Raw genomic sequence first — 12,555 nt, forward strand, 5'->3', positions numbered from 1 at the left:
TTTTTCCTCACATACTTTTTATGTTAAATTCTCCTTGTTCTTGCTGCTGCAACAATGTAAATTTCCCCACTGTGGGACAATTAAAGTTGATCTTATCTTACTTGGGTAATATTCTGTAAGTGCCGGGACTATTACTACATCCAAGGACAAATATGCAGCAGCCCAGTTCCACTGCTGAATTGAATTCATCAGGGAAACCTGTTATGTAGTTTACACCTTCAGAAGAAGAGTGGAGGCAGAATACAGAAGAGAAAAGAGCATTTTATCAAAACTGTTCACAAACTTGTGCATCCTGGTGGTAAAACGTATTCTTTTACAGATGCTCACCCTCCGGCATGTGAGGCCCTCCCCAGTAACTACTTCTCCAACCCCAGCTACCACACGCTGACCCAGTGCATCGGCCCACACAGCAACTCCCCGTATGGAAAGGTAAGGACCCTTTAAAGCTTGGTTGCCCCTGCTGCTCCCTGGCCTGCCTGGCCACTCCAGGGGAATCTGGAGTGTTTGGGTCCTGTTGTCTGCAATAGTGCCTCCCTTGGTTGGTGGGGTTGCCTGCTCAGGGCGGAGGGGGACTGGGTGGAATAGCATGAATCTCTGGTATCAGCATCAGAACAACTCTGGTCCTGAGGCAAGTTTGTCAGAGCATCTACCTGATTTATGCCACTTTCTTTCTAACCTGTAGGCCAAGAACAACCAGATGTTTGTGAGCTTGAAAAATGTGGAACAGAGGAAGAGATATCCAGTTGCTGACCACACCGGCACCCTGCCCGCTGACTGGAAACATGGGGACTGCTTCAACGACCTGGGTGAGCTGTGACTCCCTCTGCGTGACGGACAGGAAAGCCCCTCCAGCCGATTCTAAAAGCTTAGCTCAGTTGGTGTGTAGCACTCTAGCGAGGAAGTCAGAATATCTGAGTGTGTAGCTGGACATTTCATCTAGAGACTGGAAAATAAATTTAAACTTACAATAAAAAAGAAACTAGTAAAACATAACAGAGAGAAAACAGACATGAATTGGGTGATGATCCAACACCCAAAGAGGAGGAAAGAGGACTGAATACGCTGAGACCGATGACAGAAGCCAGCGAGAGAGACGAGACACTGCTGCTACACATGGAGCCAATCACGAATGATGGGAGACAGGATGTGGAGCAACCAGGAGATAAAAGTGTCTTCTCCATCCCAATTTTGCACATCATCACTTCCTTTCCTCGTGTTGTAGTCCCGCCCTCCTATGCAGGTGGAGGAGGTGAGGAGGAGACATCCTCACCGCATCACCTGTCCATCAGTTTGGTCCCACCCACCTGTATATGAAGATGCATTTGATTTTGATTCTTTTGGTGGAATAATGTGAAAGGATGATGTCACATGCTTCCTTATTGTTGATATTGAATAATATTATTACATTCTAGAGGCTATAGAATGTTCTCACACGTTTGAGCATATAAATTCACCATAAAACTTATGAACATTAAAGACTCTTTCTACTATGCAGAATACTACCTGAGATGGTCGCTACTACTCAGAGTACTACAAAGATGGTCTCTACTACTCAGAGTACTACCAGAGACTGTAGAGAATAGATCTATAGATAATCTTGCAAACATTTAGAAAAAGGTCTTTACAAAAAAACTGAGAAATGAGTGTGTCGTCAAAGTCAAGTAGTTGTTTTTTTTGACCATGATATTTAGTTCAGGTCTCGCTCCTGATTTTACTTCCACCAAACACCGATCTTCCTTATGTCCTTCTCCCTCGGAACTAGGAGCCTATGGAGTTGACAGGAGATGCGTGGGCAAATCCTTACGTGGTACGTTCTAAAAATGCATGGTAAACTGGTCCAGTTCATGCTGCCACTCGTCTGACTGGTTCCCCTGTGTCCTCCAGAACTGGGCAAAGGCACACCCTATCATGCCAGCTCCAGCTCGCTCAATAGTTCTGAGAACCCATACGCCACAATCAAGGACCCGCCCCTCCTCACGACCAAAAACACAGAGTGCGGCTACGTGGAGATGAAGTCGCCCGCCAGACGGGATTCACCGTACGCTGAGATCAGTAACAGCAGCCCAGCGACCAGCAAGAGGAACGTCTATGAAGTTGGTGAGTTTAACATCAATCCATTTTTTGCCATCATGCTTAAATCAAATTATAAACAAACATGAACATTGATGAACATTTAACTCTAAAAACATTGGCTCATGTAGCTGTACTTCAGCAGTGAGAGTAATTTCTTGTTGGTCTCCCCCTCAGAGCCGACTGTCAGCACCACTCGCTCCTCTGGAGACTCCAACAGCCACCTGCAGCTGGGCCAGGACCTTTATGATCTACCAAAAAACAGCCACATCCCCTGTCACTATGACCTGCTGCCAGCCCGAGAGAGCCCCACCTCGGAGCACCAGGATCTGGACAGTGAATGAGCAGGCCGACACTCCTCCATCCGCAGCTCCAGCACTGGAAACCTCACGCACAGGCACACTGATCCCACTGCTTACTTGTAGTTGTTTTGTTTTTGTTTAGTTTTGAAACTGTCATTGTAACGTGACTTTTCAGAACGAAGTGGGTGCATGAAAACCTGGAGTTTACTGTCGAGGTGCGGCTGTTATTTTCTACTGCCTCTTTTAAAGTGCAGTGAAGTGTCACAGGTAGCAGCTTAGAATGCTTCCAGCAGAAGCAGCTTGTTGGTTTCTGTGTCATCTGACGGCTGCGAAAGGGAAAAGTGAACCGCTAATGCAACTCAACAACTGTGTGTTGAAGCATTCATGGCAGTCCACTCGACTGTGCATATGAAGAGTACTTACACACCTTCACACTCCTGACCATCTCGATATGAAGTGGATGTGTCAGACGAAGCCCCCCCCCCCCCCCGAGCCTGACGAGCACTTTGTTGGACGCATGCTGAGAACATTCAATACCAATCAAATCTTTATTTTTGTAACAACAGCGTGTAACTGGCTAAGTGGATTGGACATGAGCAAATGTATCAAAGAGGAAAGCTGCTGACACAGGACAAGTTTTTGAGGTTCGCTTATCAAACATAGTCAGACAGTGACGCATTAACCAAAGTTGTGAGTGACATCGAAGCTTCTAAGCAGAGCCTCTTCTCTTTGACAGTTTCCATTATTGATTATAGATCATTTCTTACTACTCAGATTGCTGCCATTTCAGTTAATCAACACGATAATCCAACAACTCATGTATTATCTCGTTACATGACGCTCAGTGTTTGTTGCTGAACTATCATTCCTATCAGCTCCACAATGGTGCCAGTAGTTGCTCTCGCCACAAATGCAGTTCTACTTTGTTCATGTAGTCAAATATTCATGTATCTCTCTTGCTAAGCCACTGCAGACCAGCTAAACTGCCCCCCCCCCGACCCCGGGTCGCTGTGACCCCATTTTTCACTTGCACTAACATACAATCTGTGTGTGATCTGACTGCAGCTCTGGCCGATGTCAACACTGCATTTGCCTCTGCCTGCACATGAACTGGTATTTATGAAGGAAATATGTGCATTGAGATTGTGTGTGTGTGTGTGTGTGTGTGTGTGTGTGTGTGTGTGCATGTGCGCGCCTGTGTGTGTGTGTGCGTGTGACACTTACTTTAAGTCATACACGCAACACACCTTTTCAATAGAGTAAGTCAGGCCTGGTATGATGACATGGCAAACAGGGTGTTACACAATTTAGCAAGCTAAACAGCCAATTTCACAAAGATTGCATTTATTAGTGCGTTTTTTTCTTTCTCACACACACACACACAAACACACACACACACAAACACAGATATTATTATGTACAACTTGCCATCCACACTGCATTGTAAATAATTGAGTGTGCTACTATTTTTTTTTTATTATTTTGTAGATTGTGGGTGTTGAAGAGCTGCAGCTATGTGTTCTGGTTGTGTGCTTAGGTGGAGTCATTTGGAGGTATGATTTCTGCACCTCCACACAGACATCCACATGTCCAACCAGGTGTTGTTCCTGTGCAGAGATGAGCTGTTCAGCGTGTTTAATGGTCACCTGACTCATGCAGCAGCTTTCGAAGACGTGGGAGTGGCCTAGCAGGACTGTCATGTGACCCTTCCACACACAGAACTTCTGCCTCTGCTGAACATCTGCTGACGGGAAGGTTAGAATTGATGTCACAAGAGTCCCAATCTTCAAGCACTTAACTTTTTATTGAAATACATAGAAGGTACTTCTGATTTTTCACAAAAAATAGAAAAGAAACACCTCAAATGTGTTGCTGTGACAGACCTGAGGCTACAGTCCCATGTTTCTATGGAAGTATTAAACTATATTTCCATCTAATGAGTTGACAATCAAATGATTTGGTTCATCATTTTATGTATAAAACTGTGAAAATGTTTCTCTCCACTTCTCCAATGTGACATAAGCAAATATCCTGATGAAGACATCATCAGTGGAGTAAAGTAAATTCCCATATAGAGAGTTCAGCAACCCCTTGTAAGCCCCCGCCCAACCCGACAAGGGAACAGGTGACCTGGAGTGTGAGGCAACCTTGTTGTCCTCGCAGCCTTGTTGTCCTCGCAGCCTTGTTGTCCTCACAGCTTTTCCATCATGTTGACTTCATGTGACAGAGTAAAGCCACTCATCAGTGACGCAGCTGCTTTGTTGAACATGGAATGAAATGCAAGCTTAAGCTGGACTTTAGCTTTGGAAAGAATCATTGAGGTAGATGGTATTAACCAGCTGGTGTCAACACCACTGACGGAACACTGTTGCTGGAGGATGATTGGACATCCTCGTCTCTCCTGTTCATGACCATCAATGGCAAACTAGCCAACAGTCTTAAACTATGCTGAGCCTATTTGAAATGTTGTAAAATAATGTATATAGTTTGATCAGTTCTGATGTAAAAATGTTAACATCACCCAGTGTCTTATTTCTGAAAACCAGGAACAAATGTGGCATTTGGTATAGAATGGAGTTTGCAGCAGTGAAGTCCTGCAGCATCTGTGCTTTGTATTTCTATGACCACTTAAGATGTTTCCCATCAACACTTCAACACGTTCTGCTTCTTTAGTCCTGCAGCTGGAAGAACGCTCCCTAAGTTTCTTCCAGCTGCTACACAGTGACCACTGATGGAGCCACTATGACCATGGGACTGTATCTATAACTCCAGTGGGGGAGGGGGGGGGGGTTCTTTTCCTTATAGTGCTCTTTGTGCAAAACTCTTTTCAATTAAAAGACATGATATGGTGATATAATTGTGGTATTTGTGAGTCCCTGATTCTGTGTTTTCTACTTAATCTGAGGTTTGCTCATCTGAAGGATGGTAAAGCCCAGTATACATCCTATCAGCCCAGTATACATCCTATCAGCCCAGTATACATCCTATCAGCCCAGTATACATCCTATCTGCCCAGTATACATCACATCAGCCCAGTATACATCATATCTGCCCAGTATACATCACATCAGCCCAGTATACATCACGTCAGCCCAGTATACATCACATCAGCCCAGTATACATCATATCAGCCCAGTATACATCACGTCAGCCCAGTATACATCATATCTGCCCAGTATACATCATATATACATCATATCAGCCCAGTATACATCACGTCAGCCCAGTATACATCATATCTGCCCAGTATACATCATATATACATCATATCAGCCCAGTATACATCACATCAGCCCAGTATACATCATATCTGCCCAGTATACATCACATCAGCCCAGTATACATCACGTCAGCCCAGTATACATCACGTCAGCCCAGTATACATCATATATACATCATATCAGCCCAGTATACATCACATCAGCCCAGTATACATCATATCAGCCCAGTATACATCACATCAGCCCAGTATACATCATATATACATCATATCAGCCCAGTATACATCACGTCAGCCCAGTATACATCATATCTGCCCAGTATACATCATATATACATCATATCAGCCCAGTATACATCACGTCAGCCCAGTATACATCACATCAGCCCAGTATACATCACATCAGCCCAGTATACATCATGTCAGCGCAGTATACATCATATCAGCCCAGTATACATCACGTCAGCCCAGTATACATCACGTCAGCCCAGTATACATCATGTCAGCCCAGTATACATCATATCAGCCCAGTATACATCACGTCAGCCCAGTATACATCACGTCAGCCCAGTATACATCACGTCAGCCCAGTATACATCACGTCAGCCCAGTATACATCATATCAGCCCAGTATACATCACGTCAGCCCAGTATACATCACATCAGCCCAGTATACATCATATCAGCCCAGTATACATCATGTCAGCCCAGTATACATCACATCAGCCCAGTATACATCATATATACATCATATCAGCCCAGTATACATCACGTCAGCCCAGTATACATCATATCTGCCCAGTATACATCATATATACATCATATCAGCCCAGTATACATCACATCAGCCCAGTATACATCATATCTGCCCAGTATACATCACATCAGCCCAGTATACATCACGTCAGCCCAGTATACATCACGTCAGCCCAGTATACATCATATATACATCATATCAGCCCAGTATACATCACATCAGCCCAGTATACATCATATCAGCCCAGTATACATCACATCAGCCCAGTATACATCATATATACATCATATCAGCCCAGTATACATCACGTCAGCCCAGTATACATCATATCTGCCCAGTATACATCATATATACATCATATCAGCCCAGTATACATCACGTCAGCCCAGTATACATCACATCAGCCCAGTATACATCACATCAGCCCAGTATACATCATGTCAGCGCAGTATACATCATATCAGCCCAGTATACATCACGTCAGCCCAGTATACATCACGTCAGCCCAGTATACATCATGTCAGCCCAGTATACATCATATCAGCCCAGTATACATCACGTCAGCCCAGTATACATCACGTCAGCCCAGTATACATCACGTCAGCCCAGTATACATCACGTCAGCCCAGTATACATCATATCAGCCCAGTATACATCACGTCAGCCCAGTATACATCACATCAGCCCAGTATACATCATATCAGCCCAGTATACATCATGTCAGCCCAGTATACATCACATCAGCCCAGTATACATCATATATACATCATATCAGCCCAGTATACATCACGTCAGCCCAGTATACATCATATCTGCCCAGTATACATCACATCAGCCCAGTATACATCACATCAGCCCAGTATACATCATGTCAGCCCAGTTTACATCATATCAGCCCAGTATACATCATATCAGCCCAGTATACATCACATCAGCCCAGTATACATCATATATACATCATATCAGCCCAGTATACATCACGTCAGCCCAGTATACATCACATCAGCCCAGTATACATCACATCAGCCCAGTATACATCATGTCAGCCCAGTATACATCATATCAGCCCAGTATACATCATGTCAGCCCAGTATACATCACATCAGCCCAGTATACATCACATCAGCCCAGTATACATCATATATACATCATATCAGCCCAGTATACATCACGTCAGCCCAGTATACATCATATCTGCCCAGTATACATCATATATACATCATATCAGCCCAGTATACATCACATCAGCCCAGTATACACCATATCTGCCCAGTATACATCACATCAGCCCAGTATACATCACGTCAGCCCAGTATACATCACGTCAGCCCAGTATACATCATATCTGCCCAGTATACATCATATATACATCATATCAGCCCAGTATACATCACGTCAGCCCAGTATACATCATATCTGCCCAGTATACATCATATATACATCATATCAGCCCAGTATACATCACATCAGCCCAGTATACACCATATCTGCCCAGTATACATCACATCAGCCCAGTATACATCACGTCAGCCCAGTATACATCACGTCAGCCCAGTATACATCATATCTGCCCAGTATACATCATATATACATCATATCAGCCCAGTATACATCACGTCAGCCCAGTATACATCATATCTGCCCAGTATACATCATATATACATCATATCAGCCCAGTATACATCACATCAGCCCAGTATACATCATATCTGCCCAGTATACATCACATCAGCCCAGTATACATCACGTCAGCCCAGTATACATCACGTCAGCCAAGTATACATCATATCTGCCCAGTATACATCATATATACATCATATCAGCCCAGTATACATCACGTCAGCCAAGTATACATCATATCTGCCCAGTATACATCATATATACATCATATCAGCCCAGTATACATCACATCAGCCCAGTATACATCACATCAGCCCAGTATACATCACGTCAGCCCAGTATACATCATATCAGCCCAGTATACATCACGTCAGCCCAGTATACATCACGTCAGCCCAGTATACATCACGTCAGCCCAGTATACATCACGTCAGCCCAGTATACATCATGTCAGCCCAGTATACATCATATCAGCCCAGTATACATCACGTCAGCCCAGTATACATCACATCAGCCCAGTATACATCATATCAGCCCAGTATACATCACATCAGCCCAGTATACATCACATCAGCCCAGTATACATCACATCAGCCCAGTATACATCATATCAGCCCAGTATACATCACGTCAGCCCAGTATACATCACATCAGCCCAGTATACATCATGTCAGCCCAGTATACATCATATCAGCCCAGTATACATCACATCAGCCCAGTATACATCATATATACATCATATCAGCCCAGTATACATCACGTCAGCCCAGTATACATCACATCAGCCCAGTATACATCACATCAGCCCAGTATACATCATGTCAGCCCAGTATACATCATATCAGCCCAGTATACATCATGTCAGCCCAGTATACATCACATCAGCCCAGTATACATCATATATACATCATATCAGCCCAGTATACATCACGTCAGCCCAGTATACATCACATCAGCCCAGTATACATCACATCAGCCCAGTATACATCATGTCAGCCCAGTATACATCATATCAGCCCAGTATACATCATGTCAGCCCAGTATACATCACATCAGCCCAGTATACATCACATCAGCCCAGTATACATCACGTCAGCCCAGTATACATCACATCAGCCCAGGATACATCATATCAGCCCAGTATACATCACGTCAGCCCAGTATACATCATATCTGCCCAGTATACATCATATATACATCATATCAGCCCAGTATACATCATATCTGCCCAGTATACATCATATCTGCCCAGTATACATCACGTCAGCCCAGTATACATCACGTCAGCCCAGTATACATCACATCAGCCCAGTATACATCATATATACATCATATCAGCCCAGTATACATCATATCTGCCCAGTATACATCATATCTGCCCAGTATACATCACGTCAGCCCAGTATACATCACATCAGCCCAGTATACATCATATCTGCCCAGTATACATCATATCTGCCCAGTATACATCATATCTGCCCAGTATACATCACGTCAGCCCAGTATACATCACATCAGCCCAGTATACATCATATCTGCCCAGTATACATCATATATACATCATATCAGCCCAGTATACATCATATATACATCATATCAGCCCAGTATACATCACGTCAGCCCAGTATACATCATGTCAGCCCAGTATACATCACATCAGCCCAGTATACATCATATCAGCCCAGTATACATCATGTCAGCCCAGTATACATCACATCAGCCCAGTATACATCATATCAGCCCAGTATACATCATGTCAGCCCAGTATACATCACATCAGCCCAGTATACATCATATCAGCCCAGTATACATCATGTCAGCCCAGTATACATCATATCAGCTCAGTATGGACTCAATGGACTCAATTTTATAGAGCGCTTTTCTACCTTAGCATCACTCAAAGCTCTTTACAGTGTCCTCTCATCCACCCGTTCACACACACACTCACACACTGATGGTGGAAGCTGCCATGCAAGGCACCAACCTGCTCATCAGGAGCAATTATGGGTTCAGTATCTTGCTCAAGGACACTTGGACATGGTCACCAGGGTCGAGGATCGAACCAGCGACCCTTCGGTTGCTAGACAGCCACTGTACCCCTGAGCCATGCCGCCCTAGTATACATTATATCACACCAGTATGTGTCATATCAGCCCAGTATGCGTCATCGTCGTCCATCCATCGGGGTTCACCCTGGACAGGTCGCCAGTCCATGGCAGGGCCAACACATAGAGATGAACAACCATTCACTCTCACATTCATACCTACGGTCAATTTAGAGTATCAATCAGCCTCGTCCCCTCTTGATGTCTTTGGACTGTGGAGGAAGCTGGAGTACCAGAGAGAACCCAGCAGGAACAGGGAGAACATGGAGACTCACACAGAAAGATCCTGTGATGGAGCCGGGACTGGAACCTGGAACCTTCTTGCTGTGAGGCCACAGTGCTGACCACTGCACCACCGTGCAGCCCTGTATGCGTCATATCAGCCAAAATACATCACATCAGCCCAGTATAGTAATGATATACAGCACCGTTGCGCGCGCGTGTGAAGTGCACGCGCGTGAAGTGCGCGCGGTCACGTGACTTGGGGCACGATGACGCTATTTTGTGCGTGTGATCACCTGACTTCGTCCGTCTTTTGTGCGTGCGACCACGTGATTTTACGTCTGTGACCACGCCCCCACGGTATTGAGTTTCATGTCTACGTGATATTTTATACAACTTTTAAAGTATGATTTTATTTAGCATAACTTCAGCAATTTAAGCAGAGCCTGCAGCTGCGGCGTTGTCGCAAAAGATCATAGGAGTGGAAAAGTTGGACAGTGTTGGAGCGTAACTTTGCCGTTCGTCGTTACCTTTGCGGTAGCGCGCGCGCGCGCGCACGTTTGTGTGCGTGAGTGTGAGTGCGGCTGCGGTAGTGGACTCCCAGCGACGGAGAGCGGACCGGCTGCCGCGAACGGAGCGGAAAGATCAAATCAATTTCAAAACGCCGGTCTCTGAAGCATAGCTTCGCTGCCTGCAGACACTTTCTCATCAGGGGCGTCATCCTGACAGGAAAGCTTATGTACAGAGTGAAAGCACCGATTTAGACAGCGACATTATTTAATATACTTGATCCTCCAATCTTTCAGACGGATGGTTTTAATTGACCTTGCTGTAACAAAATGGGGGTTTCTGAGATGCTTTTATTCTTTACTTTATGTGGTGACCATGTCATTAAACAAATAAACATCTGCTTTAGCAAAACCTTTCGCCCATGACCCGCAGAACAAAAGGTATCTCCAGACAGTTCAGACAAGTCCTCTCTCAAGCCTCAAACAGACCATGTGGTCTGTTTCAAGTCACCTGTCTGGCCTTTTGTTTTAGGGGAGAAAGGTGTGGGGAACCCAACCCCCTTCATTTACTTGTAGATATATCACAGCCGACTTGGCACACACTTGGTTTGTTTCTTTCTGACTGAAAGACACAACGAGACCTCAGAGGACCGCACGACTCTTTATCTCCTTTCACCAGGAGAGACATCTTCATAATCCTTAGTAGTCTTTTTTTGTCTCTTTTTTTTAAATTGTATTAGCTCCTCCCCTGCCCTCATGTTCATCCACTTGTTGGGTGTTGTGTTATTACCACAGTTTATGTTTTGTTTTTGCTTGTTTTGTCAGATCATTAGGATTGGATTGTAAGATCACCAGGTAGCATCAGCCACATGAGTAGTTTGTTTGGTTTTTGTTATGTTCAATATAATAGTTATCTTTAGTTCATCACCTCATGATAAAGTTAAGATAAGTTGCATCCCATAAAAGGTGTATTTATTTTACATTTTTTTCCCTTACAGCCCTCTTTGGTTTTATCATCTCCAGTTGGGCCTTGACTTGGTGGTTGATTAACTTCAGGGACTGAAGCTCTGCTGCGTGGTTCTTTTCGTCCAACTGACGTCTTTCATTGTTCCTCTTTTCTGCCTCTTCAATTTCAACTTTTTTCTTGGTTCAATTGCTTTTTAAGGTCTTGAATCTCCTTTTCCAGCTCAGAAGTGACTCCCAACATGTTACCTTTGAGCGTCTGAGCCCTAGCCTTAGTTTCATTCTCTCTAGAGTCCAAGGCCTTCTCGTACATTGTCTTATAAATATTAATGACCATCCGAGCCATGTGACTAAGGGGAGCAGCCTGGCCACTGTAGCCACAGCTAATGGCTGCTGGCTAATGGCTCCATTCACCAATCCACACCCGTCTGAAATCATCACATGACCTCTGTGTTTTGCGAAAATCAGGAACAGGATTAAGCTCAGGGGCATGTGATGAGCCCAGGTAGTACTCAGCCCATGTGAACATGGATTACGACACATTGTACTTCATTTGGTTAAATACTACACAGTATGAAATACTGGCGTTCATGTTGTTGCCAAGGTTTTGCTTCAGCTTCCTTGGAGCGTGAGGAGTGGCACCGGTGATGGTACTCCTGCTTTTGGACGGTCAATGGAGATGTTTCCAGACACTTGAACACCTCCAGCCTCTGTCCCAGGACACGTGTGAAGAGCTGGCCAGAAATCGTTGTTGTCATCATTTCACACATCTTTCGATATTATCATC

The 12,555-nt window shown here is 44.4% G+C and overlaps 1 protein-coding gene across 1 annotated transcript in view; it reads left to right on the forward strand.

Annotated features, from left to right (window-relative positions):
* Positions 1-5,138, forward strand: part of megf10 (multiple EGF-like-domains 10) — a 49,970-nt gene extending 44,832 nt beyond the window's left edge. The window contains exons 21-25 of the mRNA XM_086188440.1: positions 320-429; positions 683-806; positions 1,763-1,807; positions 1,885-2,097; positions 2,248-5,138. Of these exons, the coding sequence (XP_086044566.1) occupies positions 320-429; positions 683-806; positions 1,763-1,807; positions 1,885-2,097; positions 2,248-2,414 (659 nt within the window). The 3' untranslated portion in view covers positions 2,415-5,138. The remainder of the gene's footprint in view (positions 1-319; positions 430-682; positions 807-1,762; positions 1,808-1,884; positions 2,098-2,247) is intronic.
* Positions 5,139-12,555: the final 7,417 nt, after the last annotated feature.

This window comes from Aulostomus chinensis, chromosome 19 (genome assembly GCF_037954235.1).
Source record: "Aulostomus chinensis isolate RoL2024-O1b breed Wild chromosome 19, RoL_Achi_v1.0, whole genome shotgun sequence".
NCBI classification, from domain to species: domain Eukaryota; kingdom Metazoa; phylum Chordata; class Actinopteri; order Syngnathiformes; family Aulostomidae; genus Aulostomus; species Aulostomus chinensis.